At 45.4% G+C, this 20,000-nt stretch overlaps 1 protein-coding gene across 1 annotated transcript; it reads right to left on the bottom strand.

Moving 5' to 3' along the window:
* Nucleotides 1–606: 606 nt before the first annotated feature.
* gpr37b (G protein-coupled receptor 37b) lies at nucleotides 607–7,651 on the bottom strand (the record flags this gene model as incomplete). Its single annotated transcript, XM_080851680.1, has 2 exons — nucleotides 607–1,434; nucleotides 6,602–7,651. The coding sequence occupies 2 exons, from the start codon at nucleotides 7,649–7,651 to the stop codon at nucleotides 607–609; spliced, it is 1,878 nt and encodes a 625-aa protein (XP_080707806.1).
* Nucleotides 7,652–20,000: the final 12,349 nt, after the last annotated feature.

Genomic DNA, 20,000 nt, shown 5'->3' on the forward strand with positions numbered 1-20,000 from the left:
GTCTTTTTTTAAGTGTGGTATACAAAATAAAAAGGGGCGGGGCAGCAAACCAAGTAACCAATTAAGCGCAACCAACCAAGAGTAACCAATTAAAGCGCAGATCTAAATATGACTGGCAGTGCAAGAACACCTGTACACCTGAAGAAGACCACAAGGTCAAAACATTGTGTGTCACTGAAACCTGTTTAGGCCGGCAGAATTAAACAGTGCAGTGCATCTTTTGTCTTTCTTATCCAGTGAAAAGGAAACAGAAACACAATCACAAATTCTCAGTATATTAAAGACGGTACAAAAGCAACATATTTTTTTTTAAAAGACGTAAACTGAATGTACACGTATATACAAATCTGTCTGCAATTTGCTTTCCTTCACAGTCACATTTCTTTGTGTGTAAGTGTGAGTACATGTGTGAATGTGTGTGTATTGGCACAGTAATGTACAGTACAAGAGCTTTATTTATGTGCTGTAAGGTATGGTGTGTGGACTATGTGTATGGTTTGGTCTAGCTGGCTTTGCTGTATGTGATTTGGTCTCATAGACCTCCACACACATCCCCGTCGCCCCACCACCCCACCACCCCACCACCCGCACTCTCTTCAAACCCCCTCAGCAGTGTGAGCCCACAGCGGTGTAGTTGGACATCTCCCTGCGGATGGTGCTGAAGGGCGACAGCTCCAGCTCGGTGGTGCACTCGTGCTCGTTGTCGTCGCTGGTGGTGACCGAGGAGCGGGCCCCGCCGCACGCTTCGCCGCAGCAACAGCAGCAGCACTCCAGGAAGGCCCTGCCGAACGGCCGGCACAGGCACAGCAGCAGGGCCGGCGTCACCGCCGCTCGGCAGAAGAGCAGCAGCTGGCTGAGCAGGTGAAGCAGCTCCATGGTGTTTTCTGGCACGCCCGCCGCCATGTACGCTGACACGATGTTGCAGATGTTTTCGGGGACCACGCAAGCGCCGTAGACGATGGCCAGCGCCACCACGGTGCAGTTCATCTGGCTCTCCAGCCGGATCTGCTTCTTGTTGCCGCGCGCGCACGCCTGCTCGGCCCGTCGGATCTTGCGCGCCGTCACCAGTGAGCAGCCGATGGTGAAGAGCGTCGGCAGGCAGAAGTAGCAGCCGAAGCACCACCACAGCCGCGCGCTGTTGTACGTCAGGCCCAGCACATAGAGCATGTCCGGCAGCGAGGTGGAGATGCGCACCACGCAGCGCTCCACGGTCACCGGGGCCTCTGGGAGGCCGCCGTCCTCAGTCACCAGCTGGCGGATCAGAAGCTCAGGCAGCGCCAGCAGGAGGGCGCCGATCCAGATGACGGCCAGTTTGGCGGCGGTGGACGTGCAGTTCTCGATCATTTCGTAGTACATCTGCACGTTGGTGGCGGCGCGGAAGCGGTCGATGCACAGCGCGCACAGGGTAAAGGTGGTGACGCCCAGTGAGGCGACCTGTAAACAACATCAAGGAAAAAGAGGGTTTACTCGTTTAATCTCCTAGGGAATAATAATCGAGAAACAAATGATCAAACACATCTTGGGGGATAATCTAACTCAATAATGAAAGAGATTACATTTTGGACTATTGGAATACGATTTAAAGGTGCGGCTAATGTATTCTGCATTTGGTAAAATGGAATGGGGACCACTATCTTGGCTATTTCAGAACGTCTCTCCTCTTGTTAAATCAGATTAGGAACTGAGAGAAGCTGTGAACCGCAGCTGGAGCCAGTCCCTCTAGTCCAATTGTAAACAAGGGTGCCAACAGGTTCGAAGATTCAGGAAACAAATTGTTCTCAGCCCACAGCTCGGCTCAATGAAGTTGTGTTTTTTGCTATCTTTTTCCCTGAAATCAGCAAACCTTTGGAGGGCCCCCCAGTCTTAATTATAAATGGCTAACAGATGGCCCTCCATGGTCCAACTAAAGCGCACTAAACAGCGACTTCCTGCCGAGCGAGAGAGACGGGAGATTTGCCATGAATTATGAACAAACAGCAGACCTGCATGGCACTAATGAAAAGGACAAAGGGAGAAAATGCTTGGCCATCGGTTACCCCCGCCCCAACAGACTACAATTGATTCTAATGCCCACACCCAGTAAAACGACGACACGATGGCGACGTCTGGCTTTCTCGATGTAATTGCGTGTGAATCAAAGCCATCAGCATCAAGGGCAATGCAATTAGGGGAAATATGTTTTCCAAGTCTCAAAAGGACGTTATGCACTAAAAGGATGCCGAGCTCTGTTTTTAGCGCTATCGCACTGAATGGAGGAAACAGGACCAGCATACCTAATAGCCACTCACATAGAGAATGGGCACAAAAGACATGCAGAAACAGCCATTACGGGGAATGAACAGCCATTATTTAATTAGCCGGAAAAAGCCACCGCCTCGCTCTCAGAGTTCGTCTCTGAAAGGGCATACACAAATAACCTTCACCTTCTCCGGCTCCAGAGGAGAGAAAACAGCGAGACACAGTGCCCGACTGGGGCGCTGCCCTGCGCTGCCTCGGTTGCTTGTGCGGTTGAACTGTGATCCATATTGCCACCTTGGCACCGGCGAGGTGTAAACAGTGTGAATATTTCATCACCTGAACGTTGGAACGAAGCTGCACTAAACACTATCAAACGTGCAGGGGACGACCGCTTTGATCCACGTTCCAAGAGAGAGAGAAAGGTAGAAAGAGAGGGAGGGAGGGAGGGAGGGAGGGGAAAACAACATCTAAACAAGCTGTGCGTTCTGCAGCACTGAGGATTAGAGTTGGACTAAAATAGCAAGGTGCTGCATGAAGGTGTCCTCACATTGTTGGTAAATAAAACATTATATGAGGTTGAGTCTACGAAACCGTCTCTCGTCCCTGCTCTCATGGTTCATGCTCCCTATAGCAAACACTCTTAAGGTGCCTAAACCTTGTCTCTATTCTGTCCTTGGTAGCGCAGGCAGTGGGGTTGATATCTTACAGGTTGTAGTACAGCAGGAGGCTTGAGGAAGGCATCTCAGATTTTTGTCTCTGCTTTGATAATGGCCCATTAATTTTTGGCTGAGTCCTTTCTGTGGAATAATGGAGGCATTTGTTATTAATACGCATTTAATGGCCCCTTGGAAACGCAACTGAAATGAGTGGGCCTTGTTGGCTCTGACGCCGTTGGGCTAGAGTCATAATTCTTATCTATCGACAAATGGGATTATGGAGACGAGTTGCATGACCGGGCCGCAGACAAAGGCTATTATGGTTATGGGCTTTTAAAAGGTCCAAAAAGAATCAGACTGCATCATAAATCCAGAGAAAAAAGGCTGAGCTGTGAGAGTAATGGTGCTGCCACAGTGACATGAAATATAGCCTCTAATCAATACTTTTTGGGCCAGAGAATGTGAATCTAAATTGGATCGTTTCTTTGTGTAACATGGTTACCTTGGTGATAGATGACTCAAACTAGTGATTAATACCTACTCTGCATGTGTGATTTTCCCTTCTCTCTGTTTGTAATTGATTCCAGATTATATCTCATCTGGTCACACTCTCTCCTCTATCTTGATCTTCCTTGATGACGAGCTGTCTCTAAACAAAGTGTATTTGCGTTCGCAAACAAAAGACAGCGACACAAAAAAAAGCATAATTATGAGTTAATCCATTATTTACCAGCTGTAATTACATACACTGAATAATTAACATATCTCACAATTAGGTGTCATGAGCCGATGAGATATGCTAAGCACTAGACAGAACACTCAGTCGCCTGTGAGCCTGGCTTCTTATCAGTGCGTCTTTTGTGTTGGGTCTCATATCTAAGCGAAAGCTCGCCGAAAGAGCTGCTGCCGATGGCACTGAGGCTGCCATTCCACCACCACCACCACCACCCCCCGACCAACCTCCAATTTCAATATAAGTGTGCCAACTCTTTTGAGCCTGTGTTGTTTATTTCGATGTGTGTGTGTATGTGAGTATAAGTGTGCGAGTGTGTTGCGCTGGTGCCGTGGTGTAAAGACTGTATCTCTGCAAGTCAGAGACAGGCTCCTCACTGAGAGTCTCTGTTTCTGTTAAAGCACACAGAGTGGCTGGCTTAAGAATGCCACCGTGTTTCAAAGGGGTCTAAAAATATTGCCTGTGTTAAAAAAAGATATAAAATATGAACTAAAAAAAAAAATACATGTGGATAAAATATACAAGGACAACAGTTTTAACACTGTGAATGAGACACACACACACACACACACACACACACACACACACACACACACACACACACACAGAGGAGCTGCACTCTGCTGTTTTTCCGGCGGAAGGCCTGTGGGCATGAGCTTGCCCTAAAAACCTCAGTCAAAAGACGAGCACGGCACAGAGAACACGCTCTCCTAAAGGAAAGGGGTTGTGCAAGGATATCGGTCTGGGAGAGGTGGGTCGGAGCTCATCGGAGCGCCACTGAGTCACCCATTTCAGGCGCATGAGAGAATGCCCGGATACTCCACTCATCCCTGCTACTGAAAAGGAGGATTGGGTTTCTGCTCGCTTGAAGTGGTGTGATAGCTGTGGTCACTGCACTGCCCTACTGAGGCACTATGGGTGTGCCTGTTGTGTGTGAGTGAGTGTGTGTGTGTGTGTGTGTGTGTGTGTGTGTGTGTGTGTGTGTGTGTGTGTGTGTGTGTGTGTGTGTGTGTGTGTGTGTGTGTGTGTGTGTGTGTGTGTGTTTGAATGTCTGTGTGAGAAAGTGTTTATGTTTTTAAGCATGTACTTACCTAGAAATGTATATTTGTATGTTTGCATGTATATATGCTTGTGTATATCAGACCATCCAGGATTTAGTGATTCATTCAAAGATTAATTGTTTGTTTTTATACAAGTCAAACTCACAGCAATATCAACCACAGGTTTTGAGAATTCATGCAGCAAATTCAGCTACTTTTGTCCGCAATAACCATGGAAAACCCCAACAAGATCCTGGAGGGGCTGGTCTACACAGTATATGTATCTCTCCTGGATCTCAAGAATAATGAGTCATGACAACGGCACTGCACCTCTGAATGACACATCTAGGGCTATGTCAGTATGTCTCTGTATCTGTGCACAAATGAGTGTCTAAATGAATGAACATGCCCACATGTCTATGTGATCCTGTCTTTTTATGCGTGAATATGCATGCATGTGTGTGTGTGTGTGTGTTTTCTGAGCCTGCATGTGTATCTGAGCATGCATGAATGTATATGTAGGCCTGTGCGCGTGTGTGTGTGCGTGTGTGTGTGTGTGACCATCTGTGTGTGTGCTCACTCTCTGAGTTACACCAGGCAGTGAGTAATGCAGCTTGAGGCTACCTCTCCCTCTATCTACACATCCTCTCTGCAGACTGACTCCACTCAACACTTAACCCAAATTCAACCACAGCCCATCTGCCCTACGATCCAATCCACTCTTACACACCACAGAAAATCCAGCAAGACTCTCAATACATAGGACAATCCTTGTCTCGACACTCTCTTAAACAATAATGTCTAAACACACATAAATCTGTACACTCACACACATACACATAAAGTGCATTTTCTACCAACAATGAATGTGTTGGACCGAAGAATACAAGCTGCAATGTAAACAGACGTATGAAACACACACAAGCACACACATACATGTATGCATAAACTAAGATACAGATATGCATGTAAGCCCACGCACACACACACACACACACACACACACACACACACACACACACACACACACACACACACACACACACACACACACACACACACACACACACACACACCTACACAATCACACAAAAGGTCTCTTTTAAAAGCTTGCTACAGTGCAAGAAATCTAATTTAGCCCTTCTATTGTCAGGGAGGGTCCCTTGGCTATACAGGGGCTATACATCAAGCGCTATTCACACTCTGCCACCATCCTGCCTCACAGAACTGCTGTGTCTAAGGTCCGGCATTCAAACTGCTCTACATCTCTCTGCCCTTAGAAAGCCTCAGCACCCCATTAACACAATGGCAACCTGATGCACCCTCACACACATATACACACACTGTTGGCACCAAGTCAGGACGGGACAGAAAAGCTTTTGTTTCCAGTTTCAAACGGCGAACGGCATTTCAAAGATGCATACGGCGAGGTATGCTTCCCAGTATTGCAGCAAAATGGAAGTGACACCCAATTTGTGTAAAATGAGAGCTGGGCTGAGACTGGGTGTGGTGCTCTAGCACTGATCGGATGACTGCTGGCACCCAGAGTGAGAGAATAAGCTGATCTGCCAGGATTATGAAGCACAGAGAGAGAGAGAAAAGAGAGAGAGAGAGAGGGTTTGCAGGGTTGTCCTGAGGGCAGGGTGGTAGCACCACTCAACGTACAGGCCATGTGTGACAGTGGACGGCCCAAGTAGTCATGGTGATATTCGAATGTGATCAAATCTCATCTACCACTCTTTTGTATAATTTATAGGTGTGAGTGCTTTAGGTAGTGGAACTGCAAAGCTGTTTTTTTCCCCCAATAAACCCTACAGCAATGAGATGTTTACATTTGACAACATTGAAGAGATTGAAATACTGCCAACTACTGCCATAAACTAGTATAATGATAATAAGGTGGATGAAAATAAATAGCTACATGTCATAATTACCTCAATGTATGGTATCACTTTACAAGTGAACTGGCCCAAGAGCCACGTCTTTGTCAGCTCATGAAAAACCACAAGAGGCAGACAGAAGAAGAGCATTACAAAATCCCATATGGCCAAGTTGGCCAACAGAGAATTAGAGATACTCCTCATGTAGTAGTTGTGGCAAACAATGCACATTATTGCAATGTTACCGACTATTCCGACCAGGTAAATGATGAGGGACACACACATGATGGCGTATGCTCCAAATGTTTCTCTTGTGACTGGATAGAAGGGATTTGGGAAATATTCCTCCTCATTATCCAGCTCATATGGAGGTGTCATAGGGGTCATATCCCACGGGTCCTCTTCTTCATCTTGCTTAGTGTGATACTCGCCACTCTTGGTCAAATCGAACGGGAAATTTGTGGATGTAAGGGCCATGAGTTTTGGCGGAGGCTCCCACATAGTGAAAGGGGCACTCAACACGTTGACAGAAGTTTCAGGGCGCGTTAAAGCGGCGGCGCTGGTGTTTATCCCTTTTCTCCCGCCTTTGTGTCCTTTCTTTTGGTCGTCTTTTGTTCCTCTTTTCCTTCGGTGGTTCCTCTTGTGCAGTCCTCGCTTGCTCATTGAAGGGGGCTTAGTGTTATTATGTCCACCTGGCGTTCCCATGGCAGCAGGCATCTCGCTATTCAACTTTTTTCTCATGTGTCGCCTTGAGTGCTTGTTTTTGGTTTCGACTGAGCCTTCTCCTCTTTCTGTTCCGTTACTTGAGAGATGTTTATGCCCGGCGTGCTTAATCTCTCTTACAGAAACATGATGGATTTTAGAGAATGATGCATCTACACTCTTCACTGGTGACCCGATGGCTACCAACAAGGGCACACCTGTGGCATGGTGCTCTGTTGTGTGAATGGCTTTAGGTTTGTCTTGAGTGATACTTTCTCCGTTGGAGCCAAAGGCTGCTCTGCATGTGCTGTTGCAAAAAGCATTCTCAGTGTCATTCCTGAACGATACCACGTAAACGTTTCCCCCAAAGAGCAGCACCGCTTTTATAAGTAACATCTGCATTGTCCGAGCCATTTAATCTAGATATTATCTTAGTAGTTGAATGAAAATCCGGTCTGATTCAACCCCATACACGCCGGCGAAATGCAGACTAAATATCGTGTCATTACTTGCGCCACCTGTAAACAAACTTCCTGTATATTCTTGTAAAGCAAGCACGTTTTGTTATTTTAATCCGATCACAAGCGATGCGTCAGATCGGTGTGTGTGGTCCTTGTACTTTGTAATCCAGTTTGTGGCAATATCCTCTTTAGACTTTTCTCTCTCGGCGAAGATGCTCCAGGTGCTATTCCTTGTCAAGCGAGGTATCCTTGCACACAAAGCTGCTCCAGCTCAGGGATGGCAGTGGCAAACCCATCGCAATACAACAAAATGGTTGCATTTCATATTCCTTGGGTGCGGCAACCTGAAGTTTTCCTGGATGGTGATGCAGTGCAGTGGGTTGTTTTGCTTTTCTCCTCCGTGCACGGCAGCGGGGTATAAGGGATACACGGTCTGTGTGTCACACAGCTGGGGAGGTGCTGAGCGTAGCCTAACAAGAGAGGCTCCGCCAGTGAGCGCCTCGGTGAGGACTCGGCAAGAAAATGGACTCCCCCGGCGGCTAACCCTGATCTGTCAAACCAAATCCATCAGCATCACCCCTCCAGACCACAGCAGCTGGCAGGCAACCACGCCCGCTTCTGTGCGTAATAAATGTATTCTCGTTGTTAATTACGCATGTCAGAGAGAACATTTTAGCTTACACCAAATTGCTAGTGATGCAAAGACAGCCTGATCTGTCTGGGAAAATACATGTACAGCATTGATCGGGTGATTATTAGACAACGCTGAAGTTGTCTGGTAAGGATGACCACACAGGACAATGTGATTTAACCAAAAAAGTATCAGTTTGCAGAATTATAATATCCATTAGATTTTCTCATATGTCATGTATGTGCAGGAAATAATCATTCTAGTCTATGAGGCCAAATCTAGATCTGTGTGTTTCATTCGATCTCTGACAAAGACCAGAAGTATATTGGCACTTTAACAAGTTTCCACTCTGTCAGCAATTCAAAACATCTTTTCTGTGGCTGGACAGGATCAAACTTGTCCTTGGGGGTAACAAACTGCTACCTGTTCAGTAAGATAGTCCCAGACATGTTTGCAGAGTCCAAAATAGTTTTCTTTTGTAACTATAAGGTTGCTCAATATACTACCAATAAATTAGCTATAGCTATACAGATCTGCACACACTGTATCCGGATAGTGGTATGTCTTATACTGCATAAGGCCCTGCATGTCTTCAGGCTATTTATGTATCAGCTTCCTTTGATTCTTGCCTCTCATAACCAGCCAGGGCCGGGAGTTGGCATAGGATGTGGGTGTTACAAGACTGGGTGTACTGCAGGTGCCGAGGGCTGGCTGTCGAAGTTGGCAGCAAACTGGATCCACATCATTTTTTTCTCCCCACAAACACCGAACGGCCTGAGCCAGATACCACTGGGGGACCAACTGGAATGTGATTGATTGGGTCAACACTGCATCCAAGATGATAAAAAACATAATGAAATAAAGATAGATAGATAGATAGATAGATAGATAGATAGATAGATAGATAGATAGATAGATAGGCAGATAGATAGATAGATAGATAGATAGATAGATAGATAGATAGATATATAGATAGCTAGAAAGAGAGATAGATAGATACAAAAAACTTAACATAATCACACAAGGAGGGCTCCACTTATTGCCTATAGGTGATAAGTTCTTATTTATATTTAATGTTTACTTCCTTTGGGAGGAGCGTGTATCGGATCATGAAGATTTTATGCCCCATCTTACATATGTATCAAATGAATGAATGATGTACTTGTTAAAGTTGATTGGTCTTAACAGCACATTCATGTTTTAGGAACACTTAATCATTTATCAAAAATCCTCCCTTAAGTACCCTGTTTTTCTGCAAAGCCTACCCTCGGGCTACGTCATATAGATAGACCTTTTCTGTACACAAGAATACAGTGAACAAGAGAAATACATTTGAAACACACAGTTTTCAAACCGTGCCCTGAAGTGATTCATACATTCATACAGTTGATGGAGCTGCATAGAATAGATAGAAACATCTTCCCTTTAAGAAGAAAACAGAGGTGTGGGGATATAAAGCTAAATTGCACACCCTGGTGGTGGAAAATCAGAGAAGGAGAAATAGGCTATTATCAGCGAGAGCTGCAACAACCTTGGAACATTATAAAGTCGATAAGTCACTGATGTCACCATAAACCAAGCAAGGATCATAAGGCACGACCCGTCTTTATATGACATGACTCATTACTGCTCTGGAAACAGTACAAAGTGTCAGTATGAGCACATTACTTCTGTTTCCTTGACAGTCGCCTATTTCTCAAGTCAGTGTTTTTTAAGAGAGAATAGATTAGAGAGAAAGTGATATTTATCTTGGGAAATAGACGCTGATACGCCAAGAGCTGGCTTCATGCCAGGTCACTCTCCAACTCATAGATTCTTGAATTATATTGATGTTGCTGTGAAACCAAGAGTCAAAGCAAAGCAGGGGGGTGGGGAGGCGACGGTGAAAAACCCTCCCTTCCTCCTACAGCCACCCATTTATCAGCTCACCCAGCTTGTGTACTATGAGGGAGGGAGACGAATGGGACTATGCATCAGCCAACAGGTTGAGCAAAATCATGTCATTCTCTGTTGCATACGCCTGCACAATCACCGCAGAGTGGCAGCCATCGGCGACGACGATCTCCACTCCCAGCCGCTCCCACGGTTTTCTTCAGGGACGCCAATTACTGAGGCTTGACTGTGCCATTTAGATTCAATATCCTCCAGTGATGGGAACAGACAGAGAGTGAGGGCGAAACAGAGAGAAAGAAAGAGGTGGAGAGAGAGACAGAGAAAGAAAGAAAGACAGAAAGAGAAGAAGAGAGAGATAGAGAAAGAAAGAGAGAGGAAGTGAGGGGCAGAAAGAGATTGATAGAAAGAGAGGGAAGGAGAGATCCTCATGAAACCGAGCCACTCTGACTAAAATGTTTTTATGTGTGTGGAACCAATCATGTATGCTGTGATGGACCTCAGAGGTGTGATGTGGGCCTCCTGATGATCATTATTCAAGCATTTGAATGGGCCTGAGCCAATCTCATTTGCCTTCTAAGTCTCCAGAGAGACTCACGGCAGAGAGTTGTCCCAGGTCAATTTTGAACTGGTGATTGGGAGAGAATTGCTCTGTCCTGTAGAATTGTGTTTTGAGTATGCATATGATGATGTAAAATGTGTTCATGTGGAAATTAAAGAAGATAAGTAAAGAATAATGAAATAAACATTATTCCAAGATGCCACATTTGAAGAGTATAAAAAAACTGAAAATAATTGTGATATTTTCACTTAAAGATGACAATTGCTGAACAATACAAAAAAATAATAAAAAACTGATAATGCTTGCAATAACCTCTTTTGGAAACCTGAAGGTATACATACTAAGTCATGTTTATTCATTGTTTTTTTTATTCCACAGGACATACTACGTATGAGAAGAGTAGGATGGTAGGATATTCAGGATATTCCTCTGCACATCATGAAACCAGAACTGCTTGTGGAATTGAATTACTGAGGGGGAAAGGGGAGGAGGATCCATTTGTCTTGGTTTCTCATTTGTCTCGAAATGCGTAAAAGCCAAGACCTCAGTTGTCTGCTTTTGTTTTTGTAGTTTGCAGAAATATATGAATGGTGTTGTTAAACGGGTGCTCATCCTTATGAAAAAATGCCAAGCAGAGAATCACATTTTAACCCCCTTGCAAAATGTCTCAAATACTCATTCTCACTCTATCACACACAAGCACACACACGCACACGCGCACGCGCACACGCACACGCACACGCACACGCACACGCACACGCACACGCACACGCTGTGGCATCACGGTGGGCCAGCTCATAGTGGGGTGTGGCATTTCCCGGGAGGACTGGCTGCCACACCACAAGATGGCCGCCGGTCCAATGACTACAGGCCCCAGAATGCAGCAGGCACCCAGGTGTAGGTGCTTAATTGCAGAAGCAGATAAGGCAGGTGGTGCCTGTTGTGTGGGGGAGAGCCAGAGAGAGCAGAGCGCACCTGACGTGCGTTGGGAGCGTGCATGGAAGCGCTTAGTGAAGCGCTTACTAGGCCACAACCGGAAGGGGGAAGGATAGCCCCAAGCCGGAAACCGCCTGGACAGACCCACTGGCAACCGACTACAAGGAAAGTAGTTTAAGTTTATGTTTATTAGGAAAACCCTGCAAGAAGAGGGATCAAGAACATTTTGTGTTTTGGACTTTTAAGTTGTGTTGAAGGATCCTTTGCCTGAGTTTATGGAAACCCCTGAGTTGTACCTGTTTTGAGTGACAAACTTTATTAAAAACCCTCTTTTTACTGCCAGTTGTGACCTGATTCCTCAGTTACTGCACTGCCCACCCTGCAACCTGTTACAACGCACACGCACACACACACTCACACACACTGTTGTGCAATTACAGTCACACCTACAATGCAGTGAGCTTCTGTTGATAGACCTAGCTCTTTCAGTCTGAAGCCAAGGCTCTGCTCCTCTCCAAAGGTCACTGAAGAGGAGCCTCTCCATGCTACTCAGGAACACAGGAAGGAGCCTTCACTTCCCCCTTCTCCAATCAGCCCACTGACACCTGATCCCAGGCCCTTGCCAGGGCTGAAACCACATCCACATCCACTCCACCAGGGCTTGGGCTGACTCCAGCTGAGCCAACAGTCGATCCAGCAGTGTCTCTGGGCGATGCAGATGTGACAAGAGAGCAGAGATTTGAGATTTTAGGGATTCGCTGAGGAACTGGGATATATTCCAAGCAGACTTCTACTGTCTTCTCAGTGAGATGGCGATGCTGCAGAAAAGATGAGAAAAAGCAGTCGTTCCCACAGGAACAAAGCAGGCCTCTACTCACACAGTGTACTGAGGAGAAGACTGTGCTAGGAGCTAGGAGGAGGGTAAGGAATGGGACTTCAGATGTCTTTGTTTGAGCATAACTGCCCGGGCCATTTTTTACAGTTATTAAAAAAATAAAGTCCAAATTGAAGTCCGTACAGAGATGCATTTATGATAAATGATGGCGGAGGTCCAATAATGTGGAGGAAATGGCATCCCAAATGTCATGTCATGGTTGAAAAGATAAATCTCATGCCTTGACTAACTTTAATGTCAAGCAGACACCCCCCCCACCCACACACACACACCCTCAACACACATACACATATATACACACACATGCATGTATGCACAAATACACACACACATACACTCACACGTGCATAGAAACATGCCATGCCATTCTGTGACTGGGCTCCAATGCCAGCAGGGAGGCGAGAGGAGAGAGATTAGGGCTCTGAGTGTGAGAGACAAGCAGGGCGATGGAGGGGGAAAAAATCCAGCCCAACTGGGAAGAGATCACTCACCACATCCCCATTCAACCTCATCAGCCTCTGAAATAACACAGTCAAAAGCACTTGCCTCTCAGCCTGAAATGTACAAGAAGTGATACTTTCCTTTCCTGTTTCTCTCTGGTGTTTTTTTTTTTGCAAGGTTTGTTCTGGTGCTTTCCACTAGGTGGCAACATTGCACTGCACTGCAATTTGTAATGGTGGCCGAAGTGCAGTTTGTTCCATGGTGAAGAGCAATATCGTCTTTTTATGGTGGACACCTGGCTGTGGACACCTCATGAAAAAATCTATCACCCCAAGATTGTCTCCATTAAGAAGGTAAAATGAGGCCCGCTTGACTCTCTGCCCAATCGAAACCCAAGCCAGGGCAGCCGAGAGAGGGAGATAGAGTGGTTCGAATCTAGGAGGAACACCTTTCATCTGCCTGCAAGCTGCTGCACCCATTTTAATCATGGACTGATACACACAGCCCTGCAGAGTAGGTAGGACAGCATTTTTAGGGCAAGGAAAGCACACATATTCTTTTTCGCTGTCTATCTCAAGACACACACCTACACACCATATTCTTCAACAGAGCGTTCTTTCCAAAGCTCTCCTTTAATTTACAATTGACGTTTTCTGTGCAAAAGAAATGAGTAGTTTGCACTTCAGATCCTCTCCTCCATGTGCATCAGCACTTTACTGAGAAAGTAGCAAACCAAAAGAAACATACGACACTGACCACATCTATTCTGCATGACACCTGATATCAATAGCTTGTTAGAGCTCCCAGTTTGTATTGAATTGTTGAAGGGTGCCAGGATCATTGACTCTGCGTCTTCATCTTGTTAGGGAACAGCGGATAATCTGTAGGACTGTCGGCTGTGCCTCCAACACATCATGCCTCAGTGGCACAGAGCTTGAAGTAGAGAAAAAACAACACATCAGCAATCTGGGGAATATGAAGACTTGAACAGTGGCATGCATAGAACTGATGGACGGATGCATTGATGGATTGATGGATGGATGGATGGATGGATGGATGGAGAGATGGATAGCATTGATAAATGTTGTTAAAATTTGGTTGGTGAAGCTGGACGAGACAAGACATTACTTGACAGGCATGTGTAAGATGAGTGATGAGTCACAACAAAATAAGTATACTTGGTCTTAAGGTGATGTCTACCATGTCTCTCTTTATATTATATGTCTTGTGAAATATTGTTTTGGCAACATCTAACTAAGACACCAACAAGCCAAGAGGTGAACACACACACACACAAACACACAAACACACACCAGAGCTTAACATTTCCATTCAGGGACTGCCTTTGGACCAGTATTGCACCCCTATGATTCAGACCTGCACTGTATACTGTTAACTAAATGAGCTGTAATGTTACAGTCCATTCAATTATCAGACATAAAATTTTAGATCCTCAGCAGCCAGACTCTTACTACATAGCATGCTTACTACACAGTGTCTGGGTGGGGGTCCCGGGTCTTGTTGATAAGGCCAACTGCAGCCGGGAAGAAGCTGGATTTGTGGCGTGAGGTTTTGGTCCTGATGGACCGCATCCTCCTGCTGGAAGGGAAGTGCCTCGAATAGTTTGTGACCCGGGTGGGAGGGATCGGCCACAATCTTACCTGCCCGCCTCAGGGTCCTAGAGGCGAACAGGTCCTGTAGAGATGGCAGATTGCAGCAGCCAATCACCTTCTCAGCAGAACGGATGATACGCTGCATGTCTGCCTTTGTCACTGGCGGTGGCAGCAGCAGCAGATAGGGATGGAGGAGGTGAGGATGGACTCGTTAATGCAGGTGTAGAAGGGCATCATCATTGTCTTTGGCAGGTTGAACTTCTTCAGCTGCCGCAGAAAGTACATCCTCTGTTGAGCTCTTTTGATGAGGGAGCTGATGTTTAGCTACCACTTGAGGTCCTTGGAGATGATGGTGCCTAGGAAGCGGAAGGTCTTTGCAGTGTCGACTGGGGAGTCCCTCAGGCTGATGGGGGTGGTAGGGGCTGGGTTGCTTCTAAATCCTACACATATCTACACTGTTTTGAGAGCATTTAGCTCCAGGCTGTTCTGACCACACCAGGTCACCAGATGGTCAATATCCCACCTGTAAGGAGAGTAATCCCCACCAGAGATGAGCCCAATGAGGGTGGTGTCATTTGCGAACTTGAGGAGTTGGACGGACTGGTGACTGGAGGTGCAGCTGTTGGTATACAGGGAGAAGAGAAGAGGGGAAAGAATGCAGCCTTGAGGGGAACCAGTGCTTATGGTCCTGGAATCAGATACATACTTCCCCAGCGTCACATGTTGCCTCCGGTCAGACAGAAAGTCTGTGATCCACATGAGTTTCATCCATTAATGAGTGTTGATCTTCTGATAATAACCTTTTGATAACTTGTTTCACCTTCTCCCAATAGGTATTTGAGGTTGAATGTGCTCTGGCTTTTGGTAATGAGCTGTTTCACCAAATAACAAACTCTCATTATTTGTTGTGGAATTGGCAATGCAAACAGCCATGACAGCCATAACTATTGACCTACTGACCTATTGATCTGTGGAAAGAATGAGTTCTCAAACCATAGCCTATTCAATAATACCCATTCAGTTGGATAGTTTGCTTGTTGACATTGTGCCGATATAGGGGAGTTCAACAAGTAGATTTATGGTTGGATGGGGGGTGTAACAGGAAATTAGGATTGTTATAATTTTTTTTTTTAAATCATCAAAATGGCGAAGCCACAGGGCTGTAAAAGGCCTGTCCATCATTTCAATCATCCCAGGATTAAATGATTGGATGGACAAACTGCCTGTCTATATACATACATACATAAGCCTTTACATACATACATAGTTTAACGGATGTGCTGATACAAGCTTATCTTTACTCATAGAACACAGGCTGCGATGAGCCTTAATCAAAGCAGAACACTATGCCTCAAGATCCGAGAACATGAAAAGAGTGCACTTCACATATATACAGTACATATCCACTGGGGGACCCGCCCCTCTCTCACTGGGCTGAGTTTACATATCCACTGGGGGAGCCGCCCCTCTCTCACTGGGCTGAGTTTACATATCCACTGGGGGAGCCGCCCCTCTCTCACTGAGCTGCCAACCACGAGGACACTCAGAGTGTATGAAATGCGGCCATCTCATGCGTCAGAATGCCAGCAATCAACCGGCCACTCCCCCAATTAAGGGTTGTGTTCCTCTGTTCCGACCTCAAGACACATCAGGTCACCACAATATCTAGGCCTACACACATACATGCATAGTGGTAGAAAAATAGAAAGAGAAGGAAGAGTAAAGATGAATTCCTAGTCCAGGCGATAGGCTGGTGGAGAGTGCTGCTCAACAAAAGGGAAGAGGGTCTGGTGGTGGCGCAGCTAGTGGGCTTTCATAGTCTGATGCTGATTGTAAGAGACCGCTCGGTCACCCCACGTTATGTAGAGGAATGTTTGTATACAAACCACGATGCACAAGAGGACAGTTTGTATACAAAAATATATATATTTGTATTAAATTGGCTCAAGCACCAAACATATATACAAAAACAAACAAACATATATCTGTACTTAAACTGTACTCAAAACTAGCTTACTAGTTTTAACAGCCAAGCAACAGTAATCAAAAAGTATTCCACCAGTATTTCCAAATGCATGTACTTCACCTTACATCAAGTAAGTACTTCTCCTCTCTCTCTTCCGCTCCTGGGGGCAATGAGAGTAAGTCTCTTTCTCCCAGGTCTGCGGGCAACGTGAGTAAATTAGTTCATGTAACTGTTCACAGTGGAAAGGAAAACTCACCTTTCCACACTGATGAAATACTGGCTCAGAACGTAACATGTAGTTTCTATGGCAATTCAGCTACCTAGCTAACTAACAGTAGGTAACAGGCAGTTCAAGTCGTATTGACCACAGAAAACAGACAGAGCAATCCCTTTGGTGTCTTTAAACTTTGTAATCTTGTCATTAACTGACTGAAATCTGTGTGTCATCGGACATGAAGGTTACCGTTGGTACTGCTAGCTACATTGGATGCAAACATTACCTAGTTACCTAATTACCTTATAACCATTACCTATTTCTCATCCAATAGAGTGATTGAAAATACGCTCAATGTTTGCACCCTTTCAAAATTTTAGATGTATGCGACAAGGTCTGCGATGCCCTACCAAACATTTAGTTTATTTTACGTAATTTGTTTTACATCAGGGATACTTGTCACCTGGATTATAAATTGGCCTTCAGAGAAAAGGAGAGTGACAGAGTAAAATACCATCCAGCTGAGCTGCTACATTTATAACTTTCTCCCGGAGCTGGAGCTCTCTATTCTGCTGGAGTCAGATGTCTGCTTCCTACCCCTCTCAGGATCTTCAACAACTAATAAAATGGCCAATTAAGCTAATTAGGCTGCCCAGTGGGATGTGCTGTGGCGGTGTGGGTAGATATAAAGAGACAGCCAGGACTAGCTTCATGGCAGCCAGTGCTACATTTAGGGGTAAAAGGACACGACCCACCAAGCTATTATCTGCCTCATTAAAGGATATTTTGGCTTCGAATCTTAAAAAAAAAAAAAAAAAAACACCCAAGGTATTTTCATTATGTTCTGTAGTATGTAGTATAGTAGTGCATGCCATGTTCGACCTTATGAATCTTCGCTCTTATGAAGCTGCACATTCACCAGCCCCAGAGTATCACACTGCCACTGCTCATTTCCAGGATAATAAGACTTGTCTTATTTAACCAGAAATAGATATTGAATGTGTGAGTGCAGCTCCTACTGCGGATGGTAATCACATTTACAACGGCGTTCACAGTCTCGGCTGGGTTATTGTCTGTCTTCACTGTGATACTGAGGTGTTACTAACTCAGTGAAATAAACATGGGCAGATGAGAGCAAATGGCTGCATCAGGAAGTCATTAAAGGAATGACATGAGGCAACTATTATGTCAGCAGTTGTGTTTTTTTCATGTGGCTCTAGAGAATGCAAAGTGCTAATTTTAAAAATGGCTTATTATTAGGACTCCAGTTGAAATATCCTAGGGGTAACCTGTTGTAGATTGTCCAATCTGTCCCAAAAATCAAGTTGAAGTCAAGAGTTAGGTTTGTCAGGCAAACATGTAGGCAAACAGTTAAGCTGATGACTAAATATCCAAAGTTACTCTTGTGGAGTACTTTTTGAATGTAATTTCTGATGGCCCAGCCTCACAATCATTCGGCAATGCCAGGATGACATTCAGTTGCATCACTGATTCTCACAGCCATGTAGTGAAACAATCTCTTCTTGATAATACTTACATCCACCAGATTTCATTCGGTTCTTGGCTGTGCTCTCACTTTCTCTCTAGGCTGAGTGTATTGAATAAGATTGCTGTGGACGGAAGCTTGTTCCTTGCCCCGGCGCCTGAAGCAAGGACTTGTATTTTCACTCTGTCCATTTCATTCAAACAATGATCCAGCGGAATGGCGGAGTCGCTCCTCTCATAATTCAATCTAGCGTTGATGGATTGAATTTGCGCCTCTGTTTATTAATATTACGGAGACTCCATTTATAATTCAGAGGAATGACTTCTGCGACAAAAACATCATCAGCACTTTCAAGGCAGCGCCTCCACGCATTCTTAATAGAATTGTGCCGTTGTTGAATTTTGTGAGGGAGAGATTTATTATGATTGTATAATCCCGTGGCATGATCAGTTGATTAAAAGTTTATGTCGGAATAGGCTTTCATTTGTCTATGCATTTGGTTGCAAGTGCTGTACTACTTCCATGAAACTCGTTCACATTTTATTTTTGTTTCTCCACCAGGTGGCAGTGTGAGATAGAAACTAAGTCATCACCATGTCGAGAGGTAGAGGGTAACAATTACTAGAGGACAAAACGCAACTGCAATGGTGGACACCTCAATGCAACAAAACTTCTGAGGCTTGGAAAGGAGGGAGATGTAGAGAGAGGGGGAGAAAGAGGGGTGGAGAGAGAGATAGAGGATGGGAGAGGAAGAGAGAGAGAGAAAAATAGAAGGAAAGAGAGAGAGAGAGAGAGAGAGAGAGAGAGAGAGAGAGAGAGAGAGAGAGAGAGAGAGAGAGAGAAGTGAGCAGTCTGGGGTGATTTGCTGTGTCATTAGTCCTGCCTCTGAGGGACCCGGTGTTCCCAACTGCTGACTCCACAGTCACACACTAAGGAGGGCAGAATGCAAGCAGTGACACACACACACACACACACACACACACACACACACACACCCAACACACACACACACACACACACACACACACACACACACACACACACACACACACACACACACACGCACAGAGAGAGAGAGAGAGAAAGAAAGAGAGAATTGTAGAGATGGAGAAATGAAGAGAGAGCTCACAGATGCACTGCCATCCAGCAGACAGATGGTATATGCTGTAGGGGCTGGAGAGAGGGAGAGACAGTGGAACAGAGAGAGAGACACCTGGGCCTCCGTACACTAACCCCAGGTCACACACACACATCCCTACTCCCTCTCCCATGCTACTGAATATGGGGACCTGCTGGCCCAGATAGCTATTCAACTCGCTGCTAGACCAAGTCATGTTTTAATGGGATTCCATATACAGTATACTGTATTTCCAAAGAAATCACATCTACCTTCTGGAGGTGCTTCGCTGAGATGATGATGCACTTCAGGAGTACAACCCCACACATCACAGCGCCGCCACTTTAACGTGACATTTCTCAATCCATCAGAGGATCAATGAGTCAAATGTGAGAAAAATCTTCACTGGACTGACTCATTCACAGATGAGAGTGGCTGAGGAACAGCGCACTTGTTGCTGTTGTTGGGGCTGTTCTCCTCCTACATTTTCACTTAACACGGCACTAACCACCATTTCACTAGTGCGCCTGTCAGGATCC

The sequence above is a fragment of the Sprattus sprattus genome (assembly GCF_963457725.1).
Source record: "Sprattus sprattus genome assembly, chromosome: 14".
Lineage (NCBI taxonomy): Eukaryota > Metazoa > Chordata > Actinopteri > Clupeiformes > Clupeidae > Sprattus > Sprattus sprattus.